The sequence below is a fragment of the Fusarium redolens genome (assembly GCF_020744475.1).
Source record: "Fusarium redolens strain MPI-CAGE-AT-0023 chromosome Unknown BKA55scaffold_7, whole genome shotgun sequence".
Taxonomy (NCBI): Eukaryota; Fungi; Ascomycota; class Sordariomycetes; order Hypocreales; family Nectriaceae; genus Fusarium; species Fusarium redolens.
Window position 1 is genome coordinate 2,467,565 of NW_025763670.1, and position 27,940 is coordinate 2,495,504.

The 27,940-nt window shown below is 48.8% G+C and overlaps 10 protein-coding genes across 10 annotated transcripts; 5 read left to right on the forward strand and 5 right to left on the reverse strand.

Moving 5' to 3' along the window:
• Window positions 1-295: 295 nt before the first annotated feature.
• On the forward strand, window positions 296-3,851 carry BKA55DRAFT_689836 (uncharacterized protein; the record flags this gene model as incomplete). Its single annotated transcript, XM_046199401.1, has 10 exons — window positions 296-484; window positions 535-625; window positions 683-857; window positions 927-1,158; window positions 1,614-1,723; window positions 1,773-1,910; window positions 1,970-2,630; window positions 2,686-2,937; window positions 2,993-3,713; window positions 3,769-3,851. The coding sequence occupies 10 exons, from the start codon at window positions 296-298 to the stop codon at window positions 3,849-3,851; spliced, it is 2,652 nt and encodes an 883-aa protein (XP_046050585.1).
• Window positions 3,852-3,908: 57 nt separating this feature from the next.
• Window positions 3,909-4,961, reverse strand: BKA55DRAFT_510376 (uncharacterized protein; the record flags this gene model as incomplete). The annotated part of the gene is made up of 1 exon (XM_046187592.1): window positions 3,909-4,961. One exon carries the CDS (start codon window positions 4,959-4,961, stop codon window positions 3,909-3,911), a length of 1,053 nt encoding a protein of 350 aa, XP_046050586.1.
• Window positions 4,962-5,208: 247 nt separating this feature from the next.
• On the forward strand, window positions 5,209-6,921 carry BKA55DRAFT_567402 (Alpha/Beta hydrolase protein). Its single transcript, XM_046192731.1, has 6 exons — window positions 5,209-5,376; window positions 5,515-5,642; window positions 5,693-5,822; window positions 5,871-6,118; window positions 6,180-6,447; window positions 6,501-6,921. The coding sequence occupies exons 2-6, from the start codon at window positions 5,610-5,612 to the stop codon at window positions 6,779-6,781; spliced, it is 960 nt and encodes a 319-aa protein (XP_046050587.1). The 5' UTR covers window positions 5,209-5,376; window positions 5,515-5,609; the 3' UTR covers window positions 6,782-6,921.
• A 985-nt stretch (window positions 6,922-7,906) lies between these two features.
• Window positions 7,907-9,591, forward strand: BKA55DRAFT_539173 (major facilitator superfamily domain-containing protein; the record flags this gene model as incomplete). The annotated part of the gene is made up of 3 exons (XM_046190104.1): window positions 7,907-7,954; window positions 8,037-8,216; window positions 8,293-9,591. The coding sequence occupies 3 exons, from the start codon at window positions 7,907-7,909 to the stop codon at window positions 9,589-9,591; spliced, it is 1,527 nt and encodes a 508-aa protein (XP_046050588.1).
• Window positions 9,592-9,921: 330 nt separating this feature from the next.
• BKA55DRAFT_539174 (uncharacterized protein) lies at window positions 9,922-10,926 on the reverse strand (the record flags this gene model as incomplete). The annotated part of the gene is made up of 1 exon (XM_046190105.1): window positions 9,922-10,926. One exon carries the CDS (start codon window positions 10,924-10,926, stop codon window positions 9,922-9,924), a length of 1,005 nt encoding a protein of 334 aa, XP_046050589.1.
• Window positions 10,927-11,593: 667 nt separating this feature from the next.
• On the reverse strand, window positions 11,594-13,186 carry BKA55DRAFT_643441 (heterokaryon incompatibility protein-domain-containing protein; the record flags this gene model as incomplete). The annotated part of the gene is made up of 2 exons (XM_046197179.1): window positions 11,594-12,600; window positions 12,647-13,186. 2 exons carry the CDS (start codon window positions 13,184-13,186, stop codon window positions 11,851-11,853), a joined length of 1,290 nt encoding a protein of 429 aa, XP_046050590.1. The 3' UTR covers window positions 11,594-11,850.
• Window positions 13,187-13,829: 643 nt separating this feature from the next.
• On the forward strand, window positions 13,830-15,295 carry BKA55DRAFT_539176 (uncharacterized protein; the record flags this gene model as incomplete). Its single annotated transcript, XM_046190106.1, has 3 exons — window positions 13,830-14,088; window positions 14,147-14,409; window positions 14,492-15,295. The coding sequence occupies 3 exons, from the start codon at window positions 13,830-13,832 to the stop codon at window positions 15,293-15,295; spliced, it is 1,326 nt and encodes a 441-aa protein (XP_046050591.1).
• Window positions 15,296-15,493: 198 nt separating this feature from the next.
• On the reverse strand, window positions 15,494-18,140 carry BKA55DRAFT_593905 (fungal-specific transcription factor domain-containing protein; the record flags this gene model as incomplete). Its single annotated transcript, XM_046195607.1, has 5 exons — window positions 15,494-16,433; window positions 16,470-16,485; window positions 16,516-17,260; window positions 17,294-17,440; window positions 17,496-18,140. The coding sequence occupies 5 exons, from the start codon at window positions 18,138-18,140 to the stop codon at window positions 15,494-15,496; spliced, it is 2,493 nt and encodes an 830-aa protein (XP_046050592.1).
• A 758-nt stretch (window positions 18,141-18,898) lies between these two features.
• On the forward strand, window positions 18,899-23,771 carry BKA55DRAFT_593906 (ABC-2 type transporter-domain-containing protein; the record flags this gene model as incomplete). Its single annotated transcript, XM_046195608.1, has 11 exons — window positions 18,899-19,442; window positions 19,507-19,958; window positions 20,014-20,110; window positions 20,169-20,656; window positions 20,723-21,318; window positions 21,369-21,615; window positions 21,673-21,741; window positions 21,796-22,366; window positions 22,417-22,784; window positions 22,846-23,032; window positions 23,098-23,771. 11 exons carry the CDS (start codon window positions 18,899-18,901, stop codon window positions 23,769-23,771), a joined length of 4,293 nt encoding a protein of 1,430 aa, XP_046050593.1.
• A 1,786-nt stretch (window positions 23,772-25,557) lies between these two features.
• On the reverse strand, window positions 25,558-27,767 carry BKA55DRAFT_643448 (uncharacterized protein). The gene is made up of 3 exons (XM_046197180.1): window positions 27,201-27,767; window positions 26,385-27,155; window positions 25,558-26,337 (listed from the first exon to the last, which is right to left on the reverse strand). Exons 1-3 carry the CDS (start codon window positions 27,719-27,721, stop codon window positions 25,569-25,571), a joined length of 2,061 nt encoding a protein of 686 aa, XP_046050594.1. The 5' UTR covers window positions 27,722-27,767; the 3' UTR covers window positions 25,558-25,568.
• Window positions 27,768-27,940: the final 173 nt, after the last annotated feature.

Genomic DNA, 27,940 nt, shown 5'->3' on the forward strand with positions numbered 1-27,940 from the left:
GAGCAGAGAGAGAAGATAAACTTGGTTAAAACAAAACGCGTAAGCGTAGGATTGACGATCTCGGCGGCTAGCCCAATTCAGGCTAATAAAGCTCGGAACTACCGAACCCCATACCCCACATTGCCTACCCCAGACTTTGACCTCCGAGCTTTGTTTTTCGGATCATGATAATGATACGACCATAAAATGTAGAGCTATTGAACAGGACTTTGATTATAAATCTCTGCTAAGGTGAGAGCATATTGCACATTTTCTCCCGTGACAAACGCAACGTTCTAAACCCGATTCCATCAAAATGTGTGCAGCCTATCAACCCCAGTCATTCTTACGAGGGTTTCAAACTAACTCCTTCTTCAGGGCGCGCAAATTTGTACTGTATGGAGATTATGTCTCCCCATATACAATTACCGCCGCGCATGCATTGCTCGAGAAAGGTCTCAGCTGGGAATACAGACATATTGACATTCTCAAATTCGAGACCCGGGTGCGTGGATCGATTGATTGGACTGTCGCATTTATACTGATTCTCTGCAGACTCCTCAACATCGTAAACTGCACCCTTTTGGCAAAGTTCCAATTCTAGATGTGCTGGATAGCCGAGGAGAAACACTTCTTCGAATCTGTGGTATGAACCTGACTCTCTGCTTGCCAAAAGTAGTATCATGTTACTGAGTTTCTGAAGAGAGCCGCGCCATTGCCCGTTATGTTGCTATCGCATATTCCAACCAAGCGAATTCCTTGATGCCAGATATCGGCGATGTAGATGCCATGGCTTCATTTGAAGAGGCCGCGTCAATGGAAGTATGCTATTTCTCCACTACGGCGTGGAAATATTGCGGCGATATCATCATCAAACCGTACGAGGCCCTTATCCTTGAATTATAAATGAGCTTATTGAATATGACGATGCTAACAAGTTCTGATAGAATATTGGGCATACCTAGAGCAGACGAAAAGACACTGCAAGATATTTGGAGTGAGTTACATGGCGCGCTCAAGGCTATGGACGGGATTTTGTCTGGTGTCAAGTATCTTGCTGGCGCAGACTTCACGCTCGTCGACATCTGGTCGATGCCTTGGGTGTCACAGCTCATTGATTTGAAGGGAGCTGACGTACTCTTTTCTGAGTTGCCATATCTACGAGACTGGTGGGAGAGAGTGAGCTTGAGGCCGGCATGGAAGGAAGCCTGTGGGTTGATGAATGACGCGATGGAAGTGATGCGCCAGAATGTAGCAAAGCGGGAGTGAATCCCAAAACATTAGGTTGTATACATGGGAGCTACACATATAATGAATGGGGCATGGCAAGCTTCCTAGAAATGAAGGGGCCGTTCACCGAGATAAAATGTGTAGACATTTTTTCAACTGTTCAAGATAAGACAGAAGTTCTGAATTACTTAAACCATCGCATGTTTCTGTATACTAAAGTCAAGACTAATAGAACTGGCTTAGTTACTTGTTTGCCAAACGACTGTGGAACCCGTTAGTTACTATGGGGTCCCGAGGTTATAGTGCGCGGGGTCACCCACGTGATCCAAGACATGTCCTACTAAGTCGCTTCTTAACTTGGATGCATTTCTCCAAACTGACTCTGTTCAATATCGATACCATAGATTGAGAGTACCATGTCGCTGCCGATCGTTTCCAGCAAAGATGCGCCAGATACCCAACGTATCACTCGAAGCGTGCGCCGAAAGCGCAACGAGTACACTCTCATCGCATGGTCCGTAACCTCCACCCATACCTACAGTACGCTAATACACTGAGTATAGTATGCTGTGCAAGTCTCGAAAGGTCAAGTGTGACGGCCAGTGGCCCTGTCAGAGATGTACTAAGCGTGGCGTGGAGTGTTCCTACCCGCGTCGTACCAACATACCCAGTATGAGCCCAATTGCTGCAGAAATGAGCTTGTAAGATCCCGAATTACGTGCCTACAAAAGACCCTGTTCTAATCGATATACTTTTCAAGACGAACGGAATACTCTCCGTCGACTGAAGATGGAGCCACGCCCCGCATATCGGCGACTTCCGGCAACATTACGTTGAGTGAAGCAGGCCGCCACTCCCCTCACACCAGTAATAGTCTAGACAACTCTCTTCAAAATCCTCGATGTACCGACAGATCGCCCGCAGCTCGCCGTTCAAGCTTTGTTGATACTTTCAACTTGGCGAAATCCTGTCTCGAAGCCAATGGCATAGTAGGACCTACAGAGAAGGATAACCGAAGCACGGAGAGCGTCTTGTCCTCAGCCTTGCACCGAACTCTTGTCCCAAATTTTGAAGACTGCGTGGAATCGGTTATCGAACTCGGTTATGAGAAGGCTAGAAAGCTATTCTCTACTTTTGCAGAAACCATCTACCCGATTTACCCTTGTCTTGATCTTCATTCAACGGACTGGATCTTGGATACAGTCTTTGGACGTTCCACCAACCACAAGTCACAGCCTCCGTCCATTAGCCTGACCAAGATCGATATTCTCAAAGCTCTATTAGGCCTTACTCTCCTTGTAGAGGATAATAGCACAAGCCCTCTAGCACGTCACCTCCAGCGATACGTCGATTGGTCAGTGGAGAAGGTCATTATCGGGAACAGCCCAGATACTGACGATGTTGTCATGGCTACTTTAATGGTGCGACCCCCACCGTGATTGCACACCTCTCCAACTAACAGATACTCACCTTTAGGGCTTGTATTTCTTCCACAAATCGGAACATATGAAGGCGTGGCGGCTCATCAGCTTGGCCTCGAGGACATGCTTTGAACTTGGCCTTCACCAAGCATCAAACGGGATTGAGAACAATACAGGAGTCCCTGACTCGCTTTCTGCCAAAGAGCTATTCTGCTGTGTATACGTACTAGACCGGACGTTTTCTTTTGCAACGGACCTTCCTCATACCACGAAGGACGAAGACATAGATGAGAAGTGCTTTGATCTTGTAAGTTCACCTTGGTGCTTTCCGGTTAGCTACTGATGATCTAACTAATTGTGAGGGAATATCGGCGCCGTTTTTAATCGTAACCATGGAATATACTCGCCTCAATTCAGAGATATTGGGCTTGCTCAAGCCTTCGACCAAGAGCGCTGCCGAAAGTCGACAGCATAAAGAGTATCTCGATTACAAAGTGCAACGCCTCCGAGATCAATTACGAGACCTCACAGCAGCTGCCCGGTCTTCAATTTCACTTAACAACCATTGGAATCCTCTCCAAAACGACGTGCTTATGAATGACCTAGAAATCTTCTTGGAGGTACGGATCAACCATGCTCGAATACTACTACGAAAGCCCCTCCTTCACTCATACAAAGGCGATCGAGAGAAATTGGCAGCAGCCGCGGTCTGCATCCAGTGCGCCAAAGATACCATCTTTCTCTGTTCTAGTGTCATTAACAAGGCGGTCCCGTTAAAATGCCTTCGAAGCTCGTACGAGTACTTCACCGTCTCATCACTAGCTATAATCCTGCTTGTTGTTTCTCAAGACCCAGAAACCTATGGGCCGGAATGCAGAGATGCCTTCCAAGAGGCCATTAGAATACTCCAGGTTTCCAAGTGTCGACACTTCGCAGCTCAGAATTTGTGCTTTACATTTGAGCAACTCATCCGAATAGGAGAGCGCCTCAACATGCCCAAAGATGACAACATGCCGTTGCTACAAGAACTGGGTGATATGGATATGGGACAGCTCCTAGCAGATCCCCAATTTGCAGGAGCAGGTAAGTGAATTATATTGCAACCTTGAGGAAGAATCAACCACTAAACTTATGGTAGACGACGTGCAAACTCTGGATGACAGTATATTCGGTCTATTCGGGATGAACAGAAACTGGCCAGCCAATAACAGCTATATCTGAGATATCAATGACATGAATCCTATGTTCCAGAAGCAAGTAAATGACCAATATGTCACTCTAAAGAGGGTGCTTGATGACAATCTTGGTCAAGCTGACCTTGCCATCGTTCACATCCTTGATAGCCTGAATCCCCTTCTCTGCCCCCTCCACAATCTGAACATTTGGAATTCGGAACTGCTCCCCATAGTTTGTCGCAGCCCAAATAACCGCCCTCTCTAGTCGTGCTTCCCATATCATGTTTGCTTTATTCCCACCAGGAAACTCGAACGGGATAGGATTGTCAATTTCCCTTGAAGCAAAAACCATTCTCCAGCGTGGTGGGTTACTGATCTGGGGCAGGCAGCTGACGAGTGTGACGTCTGGTGCTGTAGCGATCGACTCGCACTGTTCAATGGTTCCAGGACTGCCTTTCTTGCAGACAGTGTCTAGGACATATTTGATGGTGACTCCCTCCTTCTCAGTTTCAGCTCGAACAGCATCAACGACATTGGGGTCTCGATAGTCGAAGCATTTTGTGGCGCCGAGCTCAAGGAGTGCCTCATGGTTGGCAGGCGAAGCAGTAGTGAATATCCATTTCACTCTCATAGCCTTTGCGAGTTGTATCGCTGCACTACCGACGCTACTCGCGCCGCCCCAAACGAGAAGTGCACCCTCTGGAGGTGGCCCCAAGACGCCTATGGCAGGAAACGGGATCTCGAAATGATTAAGCAATGCATCGGCAGCTGAACGGACCATTATACTGAGAGCGGCGGCGTCTGCACGAGGGACCTGGGCGGGTAACATGGCTGACATCAGGTTTGACTCCAAAATAGCGAAATCTTGATGTCCCCCATGATATCCTGGTTTCGAGCGTCCGGGATGGTTAGATCCAAAGACGACGTCTCCTACTGTGTAGCGACTATGCCTTCCTGCTTCTATGACGGTGCCGCAGATTTCATAGCCGCAAACGTTGTTCTTCATACCAAGATCCTTTGGATGGTTCAGATCAGCTGGGTTGATACCAGAGTATTCAACCTTAACCAGGGCTTGGCCGTCCTTGGGATGGTACGTTTCTGGTATGTCGCGGATAGACAGATTGCAAGAATCGTCGACGAAGATACATTTGTTCATATTGACTTGTGGATGCGTGAGTTTTGTGATTGTTCTGTAGTTTGTCCTCTTTCCAGGGCTGAAACAACGACGTCGAGATGCAAGGTTGTCAAATTTATCCGTAGGTTTAATTGGTAACCATGCATTTGGGTCGTGTGACGGCTAGGAACCCCAACCCCCTATTTGCAAACTTCGGAACTTCCGACCCGTCCTCTTTTTCATCTCGGCCAAACCGAATCTAAGCCAACCTACTGACCTTGACCTCGGAGCCTTACCTTCCACACGTCAATTACCACGAGTCTTCCTTCTGTTGCGGCTTGTCCGACATAATACAGGAAGATCCGTTGATGGAGGAATGCGAGACGCCACGTAATACTCAACGATGCTTCTTAGCCTCTACCCATACAGTCGGAACTTTTTCCGGATGAGATCCAAGGTACGATTTGCAGAAACCTCCGATGCAACTACGTTCTGTAACAGTCAGTTCGGGTATTCCGCCAGGTTACTTACGGGAGGGCGCTCTTGTCGTCGTGCAGGAAACATAAACAGCCGACCAACTGACTACCTCTGATAGAATGACACATTGCATTCTCTTGGCATTGCAGATCCACCTAGACCTTTCCTGCCTCTATTAACAAAATCGTACTGTACTCGAGGAGATATTCAAAGATGGCGCCTTATTTAGCTCCTGAATGGTTAGAGGTAAAGACTCAAGCCCTTGAAGAATCTTTGACGAAGCTCACCCGTCGCAGATCGAGAAGGAGCTTGGCGGTAGACTAGTCCTCGGCGGGACAATGGAGAATTATCGCGCTGGAGGGGAGGCTATTGGGAAGTACATCAGAGCTCATTTGCCCCCTCCTCGGGATGACGGACTTGACGTCGGTTAGTATGCAACCCTCTGTAGACTCTTCTTTAACCGATGTGGCTTAGCGGACGAGAAGATAAACGAAAACGTGTCTGTCCGTATCTACAAACCGAAAGAGTCCAAAGAAGTCTTTCCCATCGGAGTTTTCTGTCACGGTGGCGGCTTCTCTGATGGATCGATTGATATGGAAGATGGCCTTTGCAGACTGATAGCATCGATGTATCCTTGCATCATTGTTTCCGTCGAATATCGTCTTACACCCTCAGTCGATATCAAGGTCGTTTTTCAGGATGCCTTTGACGGATTCTCATGGGTAAGCGAACTTTGCTTTGCAGCTTCCAAATATTCCCAGAGCACTAAATGATGACTTGCAGACCTACGATAACGCGTCTAAACTAGGTGGAGACCAGAAACGTGTGTTCATGCTTGGCAGCTCATGTGGTGGTACACTCTCCCTTGCCACGGCTCACAGGCTCATTGAACTTGGGCGAGAGGGACAGCTCAAAGGAGTTATCAATATGGCTGGAGGTACAGTTCATGAAGCCAATGTGCCAAAGCATCTCCAACACCTCATGAAATCGATGGAAGAGAACGCTACAGATGTCCCAATCATCGACGGACAGACGGCTAAGATGATCAACGGTATGTAACGACCTGGCTTACCATTAGTGAGCAGATACTGACTTCTGGTGCAGCATCGACTGGTCTCGACAAGCATGCCGATGATGAGTGGCTATTTCCTTTGCTCTCATCGCGCCTCGCTCAGTTCCCGCCCGTCTACCTTGTTGCCTGCGGAGCGGATCCTTTACGAGATGATAATGTCGCCATGGAGCATGAACTTCGCAGTAATGGGGTCAAGGTCAAGCTTGACGTGTATGAAGGGCTGCCCCATGTCTTTTGGATGTTTCCAACATTGAGTGCTACGAAGACGTTTGTCAAGAATCTACTGGCCGGGATCAAGTTTATCCTTGAGTAAACTTGCAGTTTCTTCTGCTACGATAGGTATCAATATTCAGAATTGGTAGATAGTGAATAATGAGCGGCTTGAACTTATAAAAGAGTGCACGCCCGGGGATTAGGTAACATAGCTAACCCAGTGACGGAATTACAATAGAGAGCATGTTCCAGTGATCTATAGTCACAATACTACTACAGATTCTGCTTACCCTGCACCGCTCACATCTCGTGAAGATAGGCTGGAAGATATCGACACAGGGTACTGGGAGTGGTAGCATATCTTGCAACTAATTCCTCTCTGAAAACCTTCACCACCCAATTTTCCTCATTCGGAATCAACCAGACTATTTCCGCATACCCCGCGTTCAAGATAAGCACTGCGGTACGTACTATGCCATCGGAGTACCAGACGCCGGCGGAAGCATGTGCCCTCCCATGAATTAGTCTAGGCTGCACAGCATGGTGAGAAATGTAGCTCGGGAAATCCGGGGTATAGGAGGAATACTAAGATATATGTTGTTACTGCCTAGTAAGGGGTTGATTATGCATGTGTGTGCTTATTATTGTTATTAATCTACAACATATTGACGTTGGTAGTATGTCTCGGATCACCCGACTTAAGCTAGCAAGTCACGAACAAACTCATTCTGAGCATTCAAGCACTCACTCCTTAAGACAAAATACTTAGTGAGCTTAGTAGCCAGGGAAAGAGTTCCAAGCGGATAACCCGGTGGCCGGTTACACTGAGCATCTGTTACTACTAGCTCCAGTGGCATACCCCTACCTGAGCCTTGTTCCCGGGGTCGGAATACGAATAGCAATTCCGCGACAAGGATGGGAATTCATGGCTTAAACGCTAGTCTCGTCACTTCCCCGGATTTTCCTAGATCACTAGCTCCCGAGAACCAGCCAGGCTGTTAATAAAAAGACGTTACGACGTCTGAACCTTGATTTCACCAGCTGCTATCTCCTTTCCGTGACCTGCTCTTTATTTCGCAGCTATTGTAACAGCGAATCTATACACAGGCTCTACAATTATTACCTAGCGTTACTCGACAGGTTCTGAGTATATTTCTCTCATTGTTTCTTCTGCACCCCGTCCAACGTCACAAAGGCAAAGCTGGAAGTAGCCTCCAAGCACGGCATGACGCAATTCTCCGGAAGCACTCTTCACAGAAAGGAGAGCCCTATGGTGAGTTCCTCTCTGCCCTGGCACAATCACCCAAACTCTCTGCACTTCTCATAACGCAGCGCTGACATAAATCCTTTTCTAGTCATGGCCATTGTGGTGGCGATTGATCATGATGGGGAACTTATCATTCTTTGTTATGATGGGTCAAGTTCTGGGTGCTTCTATTCCACCTATGCTTCTTCCTCTTGTGAAGGATATGCATGTGAGCAGCACAAAGATCTCTCAGCTCGCGAGCTGGGGAACCCTTTGTATTGGCCTTGGGGTGAGTCTGATGCGCCAATGACCCCATCCTGTTACTCCTTGACTTGAATCAGCGCTGACCATGGGGCTCTTGTTAGAATATCTGGGCACTACCTACCGTCGCCTACATCGGCAGTCGTTATACCATCCTCATCGGTCTAGCCATCTTCACCGCAGGCTTTTTCTGGCAAGCCAGGGCGCAATCATACGAATCTCTACTCGCAGCTCGTGTCATCGGCGGGTTAGGCGGTGGTGTTGTAGAAGCACTAGGTCCAGTTGTGGTGGTGCTGCTATTTCCTCGCGAGTACGTCGCCCGAGCTATGAGCGTATACACCTGGGCTTTGGGTGCGGGCGCCGTCTTTGGTCCATTGATTACCGGCTACGCGGTCGATAACCTGGGGAGCTGGAGATATCCGAATTATATATTCGGTGGCATCTCTGCTCTCAACCTCCTTGTCATGGTCCTGATGTTCCCAGAGCCTCTCACCAATATTCGAGTTCCTGGCGACCCAGAGCATTCCGACTTTCCTATCGAGTCCCATGATGAAGGGCAAGTCAGTGAGCCAAAGGAGCCTCTGGAGGATGTTGGTGATGCGCAGCAATACGAGACACGCCCAGCTTCAGTTGCCATGATTGAGTCAGACAAGCCTGGTGCACTCTGGTTGAGACGTTCTTTCTTCTTAACTCTTAGACACAACCATCCCCCACCAAATTTCTTCTATCTTGTTGTGGAACCATTCAGAATCCTTGTGTCTCCTGCTGTCATCATCACAGTCCTTTTGTTCGGCTTCTCAATCGCCGGTACCATTGCCACCTCAATCCTGGTCTCCATTACATTCTCTCAGCCGCCGTGGCTGTGGACATCCGGCCAGGTTGGCCTTTACAACATCGCCCCTCTCTTGGGTTTGTTAGCTGGCATGCCTTTCGGTGGTGCTGGGGCAGACTGGCTTGCCGAAAGACATTTGCGACGCCATGGCGAGTTCAAGCCTGAGTCAGCGTTACCTATTCTTTTACCATTCGCTATTGCGACTCCAATAGCTACAACGTTTATAGGTGTTGGATTTCAGCGAGGCTGGCACTGGGCTGTTGTCGGACTGTGCTGGGCCATCCTCAATGCCAATTTGACTGGAGGATGCAATGTTATGATCTCTTACTGCACTGAGAGCTATCCCAAGAAGGCCATTCAGATTGGTGTCGTGGTTAATGTCATTAAGAATGTTATTGGCTTTGGGGTATCTTACAGCACTCTGGACTGGTGGATGAAGGATAAGTACTTGATGTTCTTGACTGTTGCTCTGGTCATTTTTGTGCTCTTCATTGCTGCGGTCCCCTTGTGGATCAGCGGGCCGAGCATTACTCGCAAGACTAAAGGCTGGGTAGGTTATGAGGAGGAGTAGTGTGATATCTGGACAGCAGACTACTGTGAGCTTGGAAACGCTCCGTCGTAATGCATGTCGGTACCGAAGACCATTTAACAACATGAAATAGTTTCATTAACAGCTCTCTTTGCTTCAAATTCTTGCTGAACTCAGTGGCGCTCAAAGGTGGTACTCCCAGAAAGGTCTTAGTATGTCCAACACTTCCTCACGCCAACTGTTCCAAGCCTCCTCACTTCTCAATGCCTCAGGCCATTTCTCAGTTCCTTCACATCTCAGAAACTCATCCCCATACCAATCCCATCCAAGAAACCCATCCATAGACTTCCAAGCCTGAGCGGACGACTTATCTCACAGGATCCCATCATAGTAGTATTGATAATAATCACCAGATCCGCGATTCGTTAACTCCTGAAATCGTGGATTTGTACCCACCTTCGCTAACGTGTTACAAAGCTCTTTGAGATTGATAAAGTCCTGTCTGGCTTCATCTAGTGCTGACTTTCGCTGCAGCTTCATTATAACTGCCGGCTGTCGTTGCTCACCTCTGGTATAAGTAGAGTCGATATCGATCCTGGCGCCTGCGCGGCAAAGAAATGCGATGGACTTGGGATCAAACGTGAATGTGATAGCACAATATAGTGGCCAGTCGGGCATTCCTTCGGGAGGAACCCTTTCATGCCGAACGGTGAACTTCTCTTCTCCTTCTGATTCGACCTGCCAGATGGAGCGAATGGTGAAAGGCCTCATTCGAGTAGTCACACTGTTTCTCTCAATAAGAATCTCCATAAATCGCTGAACCTGTGATATCGCGGCAGGTAATATCGCAGACTGGGTAGGAAGAGCGTCAAGCTTATGTCTCCGCGTAAGTGAGACTCCAAGGTGAGAAACGTAATCCAGGAAAAGTGATAGATCGCTTGGTGTTTGCGTTTCTATCAATTGGGAGCAACCGCTGACTACCTCCTCCGCAACTGTAGTCGCGTCCTTAGAGCAAACTTGTTCACGCTTGGAGATATGGATGAGCCTCCTAGCCTCATGTTTGTCCTTAGACATCAATACATGTGCCAGCGTATTAATGATATCCTCCATGGACGGCGGAACCATATGGATGAATTCATCAAGACGGTCCCAATTCTTTTCGTCGAATGCGAGCTTATAGAGTTTTCGTCGTGCCCGAAACGGGACGGAAGGATCTGCTGCCGAAAGGATAGTTCTCAATGCCGTTGTCTCACTAATGTTTAGAAAGACCCCGATGAGAGACAATGTCTCCTCTTCTTCTGATTTCCGCTCTCCATCTTGCCCTTGTTCCTCAGCTGTCTTCTGCTCTGTAACCCCTTCGTGCTCTTTATGCTCCATGTTATCTATTCTGGCTGAATGGCGAGTCTTCATGAACGACACGAGTTTTAACCGAGCTTCGTCTGTCACGCTGTCCAGATCCACTTGAATGCCCTGATGAGCCAGTAGTAACTTTACCAAAGTTTTGTTCCTGCAACTGTTGCTCGCCGCCGACTTGAGAACGTCTTGTGTGATGTGTGCATCCTTTCCTTCTCGGCGCAGCAGGATTTACGTCAGCTCCTGGCCGCATGAATAATTCTCTGCAGCTGCAATAAAAACACTCGCGCTTATCTGAAGGTCCTCTCCCAGCCGATTAAGAATGACCTTCATTACCTCCACTCCGTATTCCGTATTCCGCGCGGCCGCAGTCAATATGCACTCGCTTATACGTCCAGGACCTTCTTGGTCGATCAGGATATTGACCGCTTCCGCGTCAAGCGACTCCACCGCTTAAAGCCACAGCTCATCCTTGATCGGCACCGCGATTTGTTTCTTCTGTAAGATATCCTGGAGTGTTCGCCACTTCAACTCATCATGCTTGTAACCACCTAGTTTTAGAACAAAACGTAACTCGTTCAAGAGATCAATTAACCACTGTAGGTAGTAACCTTCCGCGTAGCCTGTACGGACGGCGTATTCCAAGAAGTCTTTTGCCTTCTTCCACTCGTCCAAGGAGGTATAAGCTGCAGCCAGCTCTATGGAACATTCGACCCTCGTCCTATTCTCTTGTGTCAGGGTTAAGCTGTAGGAATCAAGGGCTTTCTGGAAGATCTCTACTGCTGCCTCGGAGTCTCTCGCGTCTTTCAATATTTGGCCGGTTGCTCTGAGTAGTTGGCCCCTTCTAACAGGCTCTGGATGATGTGGTTCGGTATATTTAAGGATGCCCCTTTCCCCCCAGCTGTTGATCTCTTCATCTTGCGGTTGACGTCCTCCACTCTCTACGTCTCAAGTAAGAACAAAATTCCGTGGATTCGAGTTTTGAGGCATATCGATTGGCGGTTGGACTGAATTGATGGTTATCATAATAACTGCGAAGTGTCTGCCATTCTGTCGAATAAGCATTGGACTTGTAGCTCCATCGAGCATACAGAATATATCATCTGGTTGTACGCCTTTTACTCCAGCGTGTATGTTCCAAGTACGTGGAGGCCATGCTGATTCGAAGGAACCTGTAAATGCCATGGTCACCCGGAAGTCTCGATCTTTGTTGCTTCTTGGAGCCACTGAAGCCACTTTCCCAATCACGAACCCTTTCCCGCTGATCACAGCTACCTTGTGACTGTTGGATGTTTTGACTGTGACCTTGGGCCCCAGTAGGAAAGTGATCAGTCGCCTGAAGAGAACGCCCCAGGGTATGCTATAATCTGGTGTGAGTTCTGTGGCTGAAGAGCCATCGGTACTCATTCCAAGCATCGCAAAAGTCTTGTCGAGTGGATCTGTGGCATCGTGTGCATGATACATATCCATAAGCTCTCCCAGTGGCCTGATACTGAGAGTGACTGATCCCGAAGTTGTGCGAGTGTATTTCGGGCGAAAGATGGAACCTCTCATCAGATACTCAACAGAAGAGATGACACTAAAGGACTCTTCAGTGTCTATGTATGTAGGAACCCCTAAGCAGAATGCATAGCCATCGATCTCGGATGATCCGCAAACAACGATAACATGTTGAGCTGCTGCAACTTCTTGCAGAATCTATGTGAGATTAGTTAAAGTAATGCATATATGGACTCCAACCTACCCAAACTCTCCGGAACCAAGGTCTCTCGAGTAATGATATAATCGATTGTGGTGTAGGAGCATCCTTTCCAGTTGCCGTATCCTCCCTCTGCGCCGCCGCTCGAATACATTCAATGGCCTCGTCGGTCTCAGGCGTCGCCTCACCAAGCCATACTATGACTTGTCGAGCTTTGTAATAGACCTCGGCCATAAGTTGCACCTGCTTAGCGCGCTCTCCGAGGCTGCCCTGGTCGATACATATCGCATCTACCCATAGGATGCGCTCAATGAAGCAATCACGTAATTTCTGAAGTGCTGCGTGACAATTGGCAGTCACAGTTAGTTCTTTATCATCAATCCAAATGGAATGCTGCTTTTCGGGCGGTCCCCAAGTGTAAGAAAGGGCTTCATAGAGCTGTGTTTGTGCTCCAATATCAGATAATGGGTATTCGAAGAGGCTGCCTTCAAGTCGGTCTAACGGGTTCGAGCTCGGCGACAGGCGAAGCAACCAGATGTGTTTGTCATCTTGTAAGGCAGAGTAAACATACTGATTACTACCCATCTTCAGAGTGCATCACGATATTTCTGCCGCCATTTGTGGTTTCTGTCTTTGAATGAGTAACTTGAAAACATAATATCGACAAATTACAAACGCCATTGCTCGAGGCCTCATGAGGCAGTGCAAAGTTGCATTCTCTGAAAGGGACTTCAGTATCCCTGCTAATTCCTGTCTGCCTAGCTAGTTCTTCGCTTCGACGGCGATCGGTTTATAAGTATCATTAAAAATTACCTTGATGCTCTCAGCGAGAGGCCAACGAAAGAAGATTCTCTTTCTTCCTGACTTGATCCAATATGTTTTACAGTACGGTGCATGAATGTTACAGACTCTGCGGATCTGTTAGTGACAAACCAGCCTTAAAATGAGTACAGGGATGTTCAATTCCCCATGGTTTTCTGGATACAAGAATAATAATATTGAGATAAAGGAAAGTGGAGCCAATCCGAGCCGCCAATCTAACTAACCTTTCCGCTTCCATACATAACAGTAATGATTCAAGACCCGCCGTTCCCTGTGAGAACCCCGACCCCACGTTATATTGGACATACAGGGCTTTACATTTAGCTATCAACTCTCTCTCCTTTTATCCCCTACGCTGGTACAAAGGAAAAGCTGCGCAGATTGACACCTCCGCTCAGCAAGCGGCATGATTCGTTTACGTGGCGGATGCAACAACTGTCGGCGTCACCGGAAAAAGTGTGACCAGCAGCGACCCTGCTGCACGCGCTGCAAGAGCCGGGGCTATGAATGCTCCGGCTACTCGAATCCACCGCGGTGGGTAAATTACGCTGCAGATCCGACTGTGTCTTCGAATCCAGCCCCTCAGGATGTCACGTCGAGCCTGGCGCTTCCTGCACCGCCACCCAAGTATGAGACACACATGACACAGCCTCTCTTTCAACAATGTAAACTGAGCAAGTCTGTTGATACGATATAGCCATGGTAAACTAACCATTACGGCAGATGTAAACTACGGACTGAGAATGTTTTGCAAAGGGTATTCCAAGAGCTGGATCCAGCCTTACTTCGTCGACATGTCGACACAAAGCCCCTCTGTCCTGATTCTTTCTGCTGCTATACAGTTATACATAAACCAAGGCTCTTCTGTGCCAGCTCTGGAATGCGTCGATCTTGCCTTGAGGACATTTCGCTACGAAGTTGTCTCATACCGGGACACAGTGAGCGCTGGTACTCTCTCAGCCGGTGTCTTGTTATGTAAATTGAATGTAAGTCCTGAAAAGCTTCGGCCAAACTTATGCCCCATCAAATGATCATAAGACGACTAATCTGAAACTACTGTATAAGTAGTTTCTGCAAGCTCAGCCTTGTACGCCATACATCTGTATGATGTCGGAAGTCTATCACTTGAATACTCAAATGAACTTTCTGGTCTTGCAACAAAACGTTGTTGTCCGACACGCCCTTGAGCTTCTGGCTGTCATGGACATTCCACAATTTGTCCTTGGAAGAGTTTGCCCTTCTCTTGGTCTCTGGAAACGCTTCCGTGAAGCCCAAGATACTTGGGAAGGCGGCAGACTGAGGGGAATAGAGGTGGTTTCGGGAATGCCCATGGACCTTCTAGATATATTCGCCGATGCGGCGCATGACGATACAGAGAATCTAATCCTCCGCTTATCGGAGTGGGAATGGCAAGGTGATACCGCCGAGTATCTCCAGTATAATCTGTGGGATGCCTGGCGGCTGGCTGGTATCGTAGATCTTAGGAGACGAGAGCGGTGCAGGAGAAGACTGCAGAATACACAAGCTGATTATGACGCAGACGAATCTTGTGCAGATACTTCTGTCCTCGACCGCTTGATGGCAGTTATTTCCATCATCTTCGACGACTCACGTCTCCCAAAGTACAGGCACGTACTCATCGGTCTTATATTCCCCCTCGTTGTGGCTAGCCTGGAGGTGCCTTATCTAAAGCGACATACCAGGGCGAAGCAAATAGTGGACGATGTACAGAACGCAATCAAAGCCGAACGCACGTATAATCTAACCAAAGTTGTGTTCCGAATACTTGACGATGCTTGGAATGATGGGTCATCTTGCTACGATATAGACGCAAGGGCGCGATTTCAGGGTGTAGAAGTAGCTCTGATGTAGCCAGAACAGAAATATAGTTCATGTCACCACTCAAAGCCACCAGACAGTAAGAAATACATTGAATCAGTCGTTAAAGTAGAGATTTCCGAGCCGCTTACGTTCCTGTGCCCTGTTACATTATTCCACCACGCCAGGAAATACACCACGTAGGAAAAAGTCAAAGAAAACGCCCATGAAACCAAAAATACAGATTGTGGCTTACGAAAGTCCGAGACCCTTGATATTCTTAGCCCAGCCTTGCCAGTTAAAGTCATCGCCAAACATATCAACATCGGCGAACTCGAACTCTTGAGCACTTATATTCGCAGTAGTGGGAAGGCTTAACCAGGGAGGGGGGTGAGGATGGTGGATATCAGGGCTATCGTGCATCTCGTTATTAATTAGCCCAGTATATCCACCACTTAGCTCGAATATTGACATATCAGTGTGCTTTTCTGGAGGCTGCCACGTGGATGTATCCGAATGAGTCTTGGCATTTCTGCAGAACTCAAGGCCTATGGGCTCTTGGTGTTTCCAAGTCTCCTGGGACCGAGTTGGTGAGCTGGATGGAACTGATGATGATGGGCAGGGCCGATGTGCACCTTGAAACGGCGTATCACCGTTTCCTACCATGATAAGAGCTTTCCACTTGGCTCTGAAGAGATCCATCATCTGGTCGTCACCTCCAAACTGGTCGCCAAAAGGTAAGATGATGGCAGTCATGCGTTCAGCGTGCTCGAGGCGATTAGCTTCCTCTAGATCCTCGCTGAGGCGTGCGATCTCCCGATTTCGGTGTTTGTTGGCTCTCAGCCATAGCTTTTTCACTGGCAAAACAACTGAATGGTATGCCCGGGTTTCTAGGTAGCGAGGATCGCGCCATCGGTAGGCCTGGACAGCCTGCCATCCTCGCTCCACAAGGGGTGTCCACGGGCGCCGACAGCTCTCGATGAGGAAGTAGGCTATGGCATGCCAATTGGTAAAGGTCCGGAAAAGCCATCTGTATTGCTGGACCTGTGGGTCTACATTGAGCCTATGGTCGTATTCGAGGATGTTGACGGCGGCCCGGTAGACACATTGCCTGGCCTCATCAGAAAGTTGGCTCTGCACATCAGCGGCTGGGAAGAGAGCGGGATGGTAGATAACAAAATAGATCTTGGCCCTAAGAGAACGGGCAAGCATCGCCGCCATGTCGTACAGGTTATCGGTCTTGTCTATCCACTTAAAGAACTTTTCGTCCACACGTTTGTAGACTTCAAGCAGCATCGTCTTTTGCTCTTCTACCGTCGCCACTGTAGATACGGCTTCGATGACCTGTCGGGAAAGGTTGCAAATCTCGCACCTGACCAGGACCAAGGTGGTATCTGTGCGTCCTTCTCGCGGTGCAGGTGAGTCCTGTAGGTCTGGGCTGATGTCCGTATCGTTCAAATTAGAGGGCATCTGCGTATCAAACGTCGATTTCCCCACAATCAGGTCAGTGCCAAGTTCTTCTGCAGATCGAATGTCCAATTGCAGGAGTGCCCACCATAAACGCCTTCGCAACTCTTTCTCGAAGGGTCGGAGGGCCAGCTGAGACCCGTCGCGATGGAGACCCATACCGCGAGCGAGATGGATAGCAAGCCCCGTCAAGGACCAGCAAAGACGGGACTCACCTTCATGCCGCAAAACAGCCAGGAATATAGACAGTGCTTGGAGGACGGTAAGGTCTGAGGTAATGACGAAATCTGCTTGCGACAGGGCTCGCTGGGTAGCAAATCGATATCTAGCCAGGGCTTCATCCTTGCTCTGACCAAGGTTGGAGAGTACATCTTCAGGATCGAGTGATACGACGGCGGCGTAATAGATGGCCCATATCAAGGCTTGGTGTCCGGCGGATAGCTGGTCAAACCTTGTTCTTGCATCACGGAATACCTTTTCCATCGTGGGAACATGAACAGCTTTGAGCAGCGGCTCGACGTTCTCCTGGTAGATAGACCATAGATATAGAACCTGAGTTGGCTCAGGGAGATGCATGACCAGAACAGAGTCGATGGGGCGGTATCCGAAGATGAACGGGTTATGATGTGAGGACGAGGCACGTAGTGTGACATTGTCGTCTCCATGATTCGAGCAGGCATCGTCCAGGTTGTTGCCTTGTAAACATGGCGACTCTTCGCGAATAGAAGTCCACTACTGACTTTAGATGAATGAAGGCGAAAGAGGAAATACATGCAGGAAAGATTACCTCCTCATCCAGTTTTGCCCAGATGCCATCGCAGACATATCTCTTACTACCACTCTCTTCATGCAACACCAATCGGCCAAGCTTGAGTTGTAGTTCGTGAGATCGAACCGAATGGCCTGGATCGGTGGTAAGTTCGTCTCTTTCAAGTTCTTGACAATGTGTTTCTGGACTCAAAGAGTGACTCGGCGAGTCTTTGGGAGTGCAGGTTTGAGTCTGTGATGCCACACGGCTTGGAATAGATGGCACAGCAGACTCAAGTCCAGGCTCGCCATTGATTCGATCGCCAAGTTTCTCAATCATAAGCTCCAGCATGCTGACTTTCTCGGCGAGATCGCTCTCTGCCATCGATTGAGTGCCATGACGCCTGATTCGAGTCTGTCGCGGTGCCCGTCCTACGGGGTAGATACAGGGGACTTGAGCCCGTCGACAAGTTGAACACGGTGATTCTTTATTGCAACGGACTTTGCGACGTCTACATAGAAAGCACGATTGAGGCCGCAACGAAGATACTGGAGAGTAGTGGCCAGCAGTACAAGACACTTTGTTGTTGAGATGAAGGGACGGAGAAATCGGGGCAAAAGGCGTGTTGTTGGCAGTTGCAGCAGCAACAGAGAAGGGGGGAGACTGGACCTCAGGATCGTTCATGCTTGTGTGGTGAGGGGTAACAGATTGGAGAGCTGAGGAGATACCAAATGAAACTGGCAGTCAAAGGAGCATGGGCGGGAGGGCCAAGGAGGTGGTCAACTCATGTCATGACACACTGGTCCATCCGTGCTTAGAGGATGATGCATAAAAAGCCTTGGCGTGGGCCAGATGGAGTTTACTAGGGTGTCGCTTATGCTAACTATATTCGGGCACGATTGACATATCTCTTCAAGGGCTGGTATCCAACCACGTCCTTCAGGTGTCCGCGGAGCACGAGCGAAGACTCCACTTGACTCCGAGACCGAAGACGCGAGTAGATTTCGGAACCAGAAACGGCTCTCATTGGTTGCGAATCATAGTGCTAGACCTGGCTGTAGCTCAGGTAGCAAAATAGATCACTTATCAGAATCTGCCGAGATTCCAAGGACTACCGGGCTACCCTACGCCCCTAACTGGCGCAAGCCATGTGCGTCTTGCAGCCAGGGATCCGGTCAATCTAGGTAGTAAATCACGAATCTAAGAATTTCGAGCAAATTTGAAGCCGGCTCCAGAATACTCCGTCTAATAACCAATAGACCGAACCCGACTCCGAGGCCGACGCACCGAAAAACAGCTTCCACCGTCTGAGACTGGATTGTCAACAGCAGTTCTCAGGGGAACCAATATAGAATGCCTTTTAATATAATTCAAGATCGCCAGCCAGAAAGTGGCGCAGAAGTCCACCTAGATCTCAAAGATTCTGTTGCAACAATCCCAAGATGAACTCAACAGCTTCACCCACCTCCTCGGAGATAACATCCGCCGACAATCTAGACGACACAATTGGGAATATCGCTCGGCAGGTCACACAAACATCAAATCGTCAGCCTGAACATGGCACAAATAATGCCATCAATCCACAAAAGGGAAGTAACCTCGACCCTTTCTCGCCAGCATTCGACGTCAAGGCCTGGACCAGGGCATTCATCGACCTCTTCGATGCCGACCCTGACGCCGCGCCTCACCGGACAGTTGGTGTTGCCTACGGAGGCTTGAGTGTCTGTGGATCCAGCACGGGCAGTCAATACCAGAAGACGGTTGGAAACATCTTGCTGAGCACGGTGACATCCCTCGTTGGGCAATTGACGGGCAGAGCCAAGAATCAAGTCAAGATTCTCGACGGGTGCGAGGGAAAAGTCGAGCCAGGCGAAATGCTCCTCGTGCTCGGCCCCCCTGGTTCAGGGTGCTCGACTCTGCTCAAGACGCTTGCAGGACGAACAGAGGGTCTGGAAGTCTCTGAGGAGTCTCACATCAATTATCGAGGTTGGTGACATGCTTGCCCATAGTAAAGCCAACGCTCCAGGCTTGACTCTAACTCTGGACGCAGGAATTGACCCGGCCGATATGCACACTCGTTTCAGAGGCGACATTATGTACAACGCTGAGCTCGACGTCCATTTACCCGCACTGACGGTTGGCGACACCCTCGAGTTCGCCGCACGAGCAAGAGTACCCTCGGTCATCCCTGGTGGCTTCTCCTCAAAGCAGTTTGCGCGCATCCTGCGAGACGTGACCATGGCCATGTTCCGTATTACCCATACCAGCAACAGCAAAGTGGGCAACGACTATATACGCGGTGTGTCTGGGGGTGAAAGAAAACGCGTCAGCATTGCAGAAGCCGCTCTGGTGCGGGCCAAGTTGCAATGCTGGGACAATAGTACCCGTGGCCTTGATAGCGACAATGCGATATCCTTTTGCGAGACCCTTCGAGTGCAAGCCGATATCATGGATATTGCGGCGGTAGTGGCGATTTATCAGGCTCCGCAGTCAGCCTATGATGTGAGTGGGGTGTTTGCTCTCTTGCAGCCTTTTGCCAACAACTGACATGTCGCAGGTCTTTGACAAGGTCACCGTCTTGTATGAAGGTCGGCAGATCTTTTTCGGACCCACGCAGGATGCAAGGCGATACTTTGAAAGCTTAGGATTTGAATGTGAGCACAAGTCTTAAACTCCGGTGTTTGGCACGGAAAAGCCCCTGACTTCTTGCAGCCCCGGAGCGACAAACAACGGCAGACTTCCTGACCTCCATGACATCTCCCCACGAACGTCGAATCCGACCTGGTCACGAGTCTCAGGTCCCCAGGACAGCAGCCGAATTTGCCGTTCGGTGGCAGGAGTCTAAAGAACGCAAGGCCTTGCTGGCTCAGCTCTCCGCCTACGACCGCGACCATCCACGAGAGGAGCGGCTGCAGCATTTTTCCACCAGCCACAAAGCCGAACGCAGCTCAGCTCAGCGCCTCAAGTCTCCCTACACCATTCCTTATCTCCGTCAAGTCCAGCTATGTCTGTGGCGAAGCTGGAAGCGCTTGGTGGCGGACCCTGGGTTCACCGTGGCCCAGCTACTCTTCAATCTTGTCATGGGCTTCGTGCTGGGCAGCATGTTTTATAACCTCCGTGACGATACGAGCAGTCTCTATTACCGTGGTGGTTTGATCTTCTTCGCCATGTTGTTCAATGCGTTTGCAAGCGAACTGGAAGTCAGTTAGAACTAACTCCAGAAAGCAGCCCATATTGTCTCACTGAGCTAACATTACCGCTATTAGGTTCTCACGCTCTATGCTCAGCGCCCCGTGGTGGAAAAACACAACCAGTATGCTCTCTATCACCAATCCGCCGAAGCTATTGCGAGCTATGTGATGGAGCTCCCGTACAAGACGACCAATACCATCATCTTCAATCTTATTCTTTACTTTCTGGCGCAGCTGCGGCAAGATGCCGGGGCGTTCTTCTTCTTTGTCCTCACTGCCTATCTGATTCTGCTGACCATGTCGGGAGTATACCGTACGGTGGCATGTATAACCAGGACCTCTCACCAGGCAATGGTACCATCTGCTATCCTAACCCTCGGCCTGATGCTTTACAGTGGGTTCACTATTCCTGTTGGCTCTATGAGGGGCTGGGCACGATGGATCAACTATATCAACCCCCTCGCGTATGGGTTTGAAGCGCTGATGGTGAACGAAATGCACGGTCGACAGTTTCCTTGTGCCAGTATCGTTCCATCTGGACCTGGTTATAGCCATTTGACCAGTTCACAGAGCACTTGCGCCGTCGTTGGGGCTGTTCCGGGTGCTACGACTGTCAATGGAGACGCATATCTGGCGGATACTTACCAGTACTACTATGCTCATAAGTGGAGGCAAGTAATCTCGCGCGAGATTCAGCCTTCTCATGCTGATGAACAGACAGGAACATCGGAATACTCTTTGGATACACGATTTTCTTCTTCTTCACCTACGTATTAAGTGCAGAGTACGCTCGTCCTGCGCCCAGTCGGGGTGAGATACTGGTCTTCCGTCGCGGGACATCGTCTCCAACCGCCAAGCAACACCCGAACGACGAGGAGCTCCAGTCCACTGGCCATCAACTTATTGAAAAGCCTTCCACGTCGTCGATGCCACAAAACCCACCCTCCTCCAAACATCCAGCACCCAGCGTATGTGGAAAATCAGTCTTCCACTGGGAAGATATTTGCTACGATATAAGCATCAAGGGGAAGGATCGACGAATCCTGGATCACGTTGACGGGTGGGTACAGCCCGGAGTGACGACTGTTCTCATGGTAAGCCACCAAGTATTTCACACTCCCAGTAATGAGGAATAACAAAGTTTTCAGGGCGCCTCGGGAGCTGGCAAGACGACACTCCTCGACACACTGGCAGGTCGAATCTCGGTCGGGGTGCTCAGCGGCGATACCTTGGTCGACGGTAAACCGACTGGTCGCTCATTTCCCCATCAGATCGGCTATGTTCAGCAGCAGGACCTTCATCTCAATACCATGACGGTCCGTGAAGCCCTGGAGTTCAGCGCCCTGCTTCGCCAAAGCGATAGCATCCCCCGAGAGGAAAAGCTGGCCTATATCGACGAAGTTGTCTCAGTCTTGGAGATGTCCGAGTATGTCGATGCTATCGTTGGAGTACCTGGCGAAGGCTTGAATGTGGAGCAACGTAAGCGCCTAACAATCGGTATCGAATTAGCTGCCCGGCCCCAGCTTCTAATTTTCTTTGACGAGCCAACGTCTGGACTGGACTCACAGACGTCCTGGGCTATTTGTGATTTGATTGAAAAGCTGGCCAGGAGTGGTCAAGCTGTTCTATGCACTATTCACCAACCTTCGGCGATGCTCTTTGCTCGGTTTGACAGGTTACTTTTACTGCAGCCGGGCGGCAAAACGGTGTATTTTGGTGGTAAGTCCTACTCCTACCCTTCCTTGAGCCTCCTCTCACACATGCCTCAGAGATCGGCGACAACAGTCGGACTATGATCGACTATCTGGAGAGGAACGGTGCATCGCCTTGTCCGCCAGAAGCGAATCCCGCCGAATGGATGCTCAAGACAACCCTCCCATCTGCTGATGGCCCGCCATGGTTTGACGTCTGGCAGGCCTCTCCAGAGTATTCGGCCATGAAGCAAGAGCTCACTCAGTTGCGTTTAATGGAGCCTGTGACTAATTCCGCTGCCTCATCCTCCGGGAACAATGCTCACGACGGCGAATTTATCGTCTCATTTTCGACGCAGCTTCGCGAGGCATTTTTACGTCTGGCCAAGCACTTTTGGCGATCTCCCGTCTATATCTGGTCAAAGCTCTCAGTTACCATTCTTTTTGTGAGTTTACTTACCCAGAAGCCGAAAGTCTGGGTGTCTCACAGTATTGACCATGGCATAGTCTCTTTTTATTGGCTTCAGCTTCCACGCCAAAAACAGCCTTCAAGGCCTGCAGAATCAGCTTTACTCGGTCTTCATGTGTGTCCTTATCTTCAACCCATTTAACAAGCAGATCATGCCCATGTTCGTTCCGCTACGTGCTCTCTACGAGGTTAGAGAAAGGCCCTCCAGAATCTATCGCTGGACAAGTAAGTGCATCTGCTCTTTGACCTCTCTTGCCCTATACCTGTCGGCTCACATGTCTCAAATGCAGCATTCATCCTCTCCAATGTCTTAATTGAGCTCATCTGGAACACCCTCGCCGCCGCCATATTCTTCTTTTGCTGGTATTATCCCGCTGGCTTCGTTCGTAACACTACTTCAGATGACATCCACATTCGTGGCTTCACCGTATTTCTCTTCCTCTGGCAACTCATCCTCTGGATATCAACTTTCTCTCAACTGGCTATCTGTGCGATTGAAACGGCCGACCTGGCAGGTGTCCCGGCCTCACTGGTCTCTGTTCTCTGTATGGCCTTCTGCGGCGTTGGGGTCGCTCAGACCGATCTCCCCTCCATCTGGCGTGACTTCATGTATCATGTGTCTCCAATGACATATCTCGTCAGCGGTGCCTTAACGACGAGCCTGCATGGGTCAAATGTGACGTGTATCTCTACCGAGATCGTGCGCGTTCCTGGTCGAGAGGGTACCAACTGTGGCTCGTTCTTGGCCGCCTTTGTGGAACAGGCGGGAGGTTACCTAATTAATCCTGAATCAAGAGGCGAGTGTCAGTATTGTTCGATGGCAACGACGGATCAGTACCTGTTGCAGTTCAGTATGAAATATGATGAGAGATGGAGGAACTTTGGCATCGGTTGGGCCTATATCATCTTCAACATTGCCGCGACGTGTGGCTTATATTGGCTGGCTCGAGTACCTCGGCGCTAAATTACTGCCTTCGGGGTCATTGTATTGGGTAGAGGGGATTTAGTTCAAGGTTCAGCTCGAAGACCGGAGCAGAGTCAATCTCTTGTCGGCTAGCATACCACAGTTCATGGTGTGTGTAGCGACGGTGGCTATTGTACCAACAATTTTACCATAGAATTTCATTCATATGTCGTTTTAACGGACTTTGCTAGATTTAATATATCATTTCTTTTCATTGCGCACAGCTTAGCACTCTTCCAGGTCCGAGACTTGAAAGTGGCTACAACAGAATGGACAGGGACGGAATTAGCAATAAACCTAATATTCATGAATTCCGCGCATTCCGCTAACAGTTCAGTCAGTATTCCAGCCATTAGCACCTATTAATAAGGTAATATAAATAGATAAGCATCTGTTTACCTTAAAATAGGCTAGCTGAAACGTAGATCAAGCCACAGTGCTTCGGCTTTATTTTCGAGATGTATGATTAGACACTCGACAATGATATGCCGAGACCCTTGCACAGAAGAACAATGTCCGTTTCAGCGTCTTTATAACCTTTTGGCATTCGCCAACCCAAGTTCACCCGTTCTTCTTCCCGGGTATTACGAAGATCCTTTAATATTGCGAAAAGGCAAATTAGTCCTATACAGCTTCATCCACTAGAAAGTCTTGTGTCTCGTTGCAAGTCGCACGTTCATACACACAGTATCCATGCACCTGATATCACTCCTTTCTCATTCTATCACTGCCGCGGCGGCGACAGATATCATCTCAGTATGTTCAATAAAAGTGAATTACCCGAACCTGAAGTTCTGATTTGTTTAGGCAAGAGTCTACAGTAAGACCAACTTAAAAGGATCATATAAGGACGTCCATGGCTTTGGTTGCGTCAACATTACACCCAGGTACTTACAGTCTTCAACAGCAGACTTCAATAAAGCTAATTCTTGAGCAGCACCTTCAAAGTCGAGAGTATTCATCTTCGCCACCAAACATTCTGCTACCTATATCCGTGAGAGAGCCATGATTTGTTGATAAATTTCACCCACTGATACTCAGCAGTGCTAAAAATTGTAAAGGCTCGAGCATCTATACAGCGAGGGATGTTGATGATCCGAGACTGGACCCGACTCATTCAGTTCATTGCTTCGATAATACAAACTAGGAAATTTGTTCTACTGCATGTGGTCCCAACATTGATGCAGATTTAATCGTTGGTGTTGAATTCACGGGCTGCTTCTAAGGCGCATCTCTATCGTATAATCGCTCGCATCGCTGTTGACACAGCTGGAATCGAAACGCAGTGGGAGATGTTAGTGCTTCCCTATCAGAAATATGTCATTGCTCTTTAACCCCTTTACTCACCGCAAGGCTGCTTTGTCACTAATAAAGTCGTCCAATCGGTAATATTGTCATGATACCATGAAACGCATTAGACTAAGTCAGAAAAAGGGCTTTGTCTTTTACTAGATAGGAACTAATATTAATATGCGATTGAGCTTTTGACTTCATGGTTATTGAAGTAGAGAAGTAGTTAGTTAGGCATACAGCAATTATTAGGGATACTGAAGTCACTGTAAGAGAAAACAATCTTGCACTGCCCCAAGACTTACTTAGATATATCCGTATAGCGGCCTTCAGAAAGGCATATAGATATATTAATATTTAGGCTAAGTAGTGCATATATTGGGCAAAGTAAAAGTCAGGTGTAAGCATAAGGTATCAGTATAGACTTTATGCATGCTAGCCTTTCTATTCAATATCCCCATTCAGCACTAAAGACTTTTATGAAGTAAACAAGAGTGCCATCTATCATCAGCGATACACAATTCCATCTTGTGGCTTCTCAACCGGATAATGAGAAAATCCACAATGGTCCGTAAGCTCCCAACCAGATCCTTCTCTCTGTCGCCACATAACACCCCATTGGAGAGGAAACATGGATGCGTCCGGCTGCGGTATGTTATCTGGGTGATGGCAAGCAGCTGCAATTGCCAAGCTGCAGCTCGCAGCCACCGGCATGGCAGTCGGTAAGCGCCGCAGTGCTGTGACAATAACCGCAGCAGCCATGAGTACAGCAGTGATAATGACGAAGATGATGGCTATGGGCGAGTATCCACAAGCGAGCACTTTCCAATCCCACACTTCTCCAACAGCGACAATGAAGATACTCTGCGACAACATCCAGTGCATCAAGATCGAAGCTACTAAGAGGGGGATACTATAGCGGTATGGGAGCTGGAGGAAATATCGCGATCGTTGCTCACCTCTTGGGTTAGAGGAAACGCGTAGGGACCTTCTTTTGTGGCCATAGTTGCTCCATTCCTTTGCTGCAGCCATACAGGTAAAAAGGCTGTTGTATTGAAAATAGAGAACTGAGAAAATCAGCTGAGGAAGGTTAGGCAAGAGGACATTCCAGATGAGGCTTTTCTCGCCCTTGGCATCCCAACCCAATCCTATTAATGTTAGCTCATTGGTACTGCCGAATCCAAGACCCCAAAGACTCTTGAGGTCTCTGGGACCTGGAAGTACTAGAACACCCCATATCAGGAGAGAACAAGTACCACAAAGTGCAGTTCCGTACCTAGAAAGCATCAGCACTGACTAAGCTTTAGGGTCCGAGGATCTTACATAACAAGAATGATAATCCATCTTCTTCTGGTGACTGCAACACCTCGGCGTCTAGGGTTTGCATCCATGATGCAAGGTCGATTGAATTGACCTGCCCTCACCATGCCCGCAGATGCTAAGCAGTCTCCACCGGACGTCTCACCCGGGGATATCAAGAATGATTGAATAGCATCTCCAAGAACGAACAACGGCTCCTTCGGTGGCCGTAACGCTATGAATACTAGTGTAACTGCTTTGATGAAATTGACGACAAGCATAACCACGGCAATTTGGAAGTCAAAGTTCAGCCGGCACATTTCTTTCGCTGGCTGGCTGAGGCAATATTTCACGCGGTTGCCCCACGGTCTCCAAACATCGGATTGACTCCTGACTTCAGGTAACTCGCTCCGGCACGGGGAGCAGCCTCTGTCTCTGTGTCCGCAAATCCAGTCATAATCTGAATGAGCAGGGTGTTCACATGAGGCGCTGCGATATAAAAGCGGGTGGGGATTCTCGCTCCCCGTTGCCACAGATCCAGTCGAGTCGACGATGAGTAATACGTCACGTCTCTTTGTTTGGAAGGCCACGGCATACTCGTTGATACACTGCAAGGCAGTAAGATTATCAAGCTGTCCAAGGACTCCGGCTATCATCTGCTCGACTCTTTGCTCATCCGTCGGGGAATCCTTGAGGTTATATCCAGAATCTTTCCAAAGGAGTCGGAATTCTTCATCAACGGTAAAAGTATCATAACCCCATGTTGTCAAGGAGGAGTAGACCACTGAATTGAACCTATGCTATTAGCTCCAGGCACGTCTCCAGACGTAGGAAGCTTACAAAAGATGTAGGGGCACTGAGGATAAGACCAATAACAGCCAAAGAACAACTCTCATTCGAGATACCATTCTCAAGTTACGAAAGCTGAGGATCCCGATATCCATCCACTGTTTGCGTGCATGCGCTTTATCTACATCTGCCCTAGTTGGTGCAGAAAGACATTGCATGCCATAGTTGCTCGCAGCAAGGAGGATTGAGCCGAAGATGTTGATAATGAGGTGGATCACGACACTGAGGGTACGTGAAATCGAGCAAGATCCTTCGTAGATAATCCTCCGGCTTGACTTTTCGCCGTGTTCGTAGCTTTCGCTGTTTTCGTTACCTTTGAGGCTCACGCTTGACCAGATGGTAACGCCAAGATTAATAACAAGGACGACGATGCAGGCACATGAACCACCGATGAGGCTGACTTTCCAATTGGCTCTCTTAGAGGTGTCTGAAGTATTATCAAAGTTCTGTCCTTCCAAACTGTTGTTCGAGTCAGCGACTCTCTCGCTTTCGATTGGATTTGGTCCTCCCATTGTAGTTTTGGTCGCGAGGGATAAAAGGCAGGTTGGTTATTATTTATTTCCATGTGGGAGAAGCCTCCTCTTGTGAGGGATGCTATCAGACATATATCCCTATTTACTAATCGCTGATGGTTGGTTTGCCAAGAGTATTGGTTAGTTGTGGCTGGCCGAGAATGCCTCATGGCGTTCAGCTGAAAAGAATGGGTTGGCAGAGCCAATAAGAGATCATGA

Excerpts from the sequence above, each read along its gene's own strand:
- BKA55DRAFT_567402 (XM_046192731.1), top strand. The coding sequence starts at position 5,610 with ATGGCGCCTTATTTAGCTCCTGAATGGTTAGAG. Across the intron at positions 5,643-5,692 it reads TAGCTCCTGAATGGTTAGAG|ATCGAGAAGGAGCTTGGCGG; the intron begins GTAAAGACTCAA and ends CACCCGTCGCAG. Across the intron at positions 6,119-6,179 it reads CCTTTGACGGATTCTCATGG|ACCTACGATAACGCGTCTAA; the intron begins GTAAGCGAACTT and ends GATGACTTGCAG.
- BKA55DRAFT_643448 (XM_046197180.1), bottom strand. The coding sequence starts at position 27,721 with ATGGGAGGACCAAATCCAATCGAAAGCGAGAGAGTCGCTGACTCGAAC. Across the intron at positions 27,156-27,200 it reads TCAGTGCCCCTACATCTTTT|GTTCAATTCAGTGGTCTACT; the intron begins GTAAGCTTCCTA and ends CTAATAGCATAG. Across the intron at positions 26,338-26,384 it reads TGGATTATCATTCTTGTTAT|GTACGGAACTGCACTTTGTG; the intron begins GTAAGATCCTCG and ends GATGCTTTCTAG.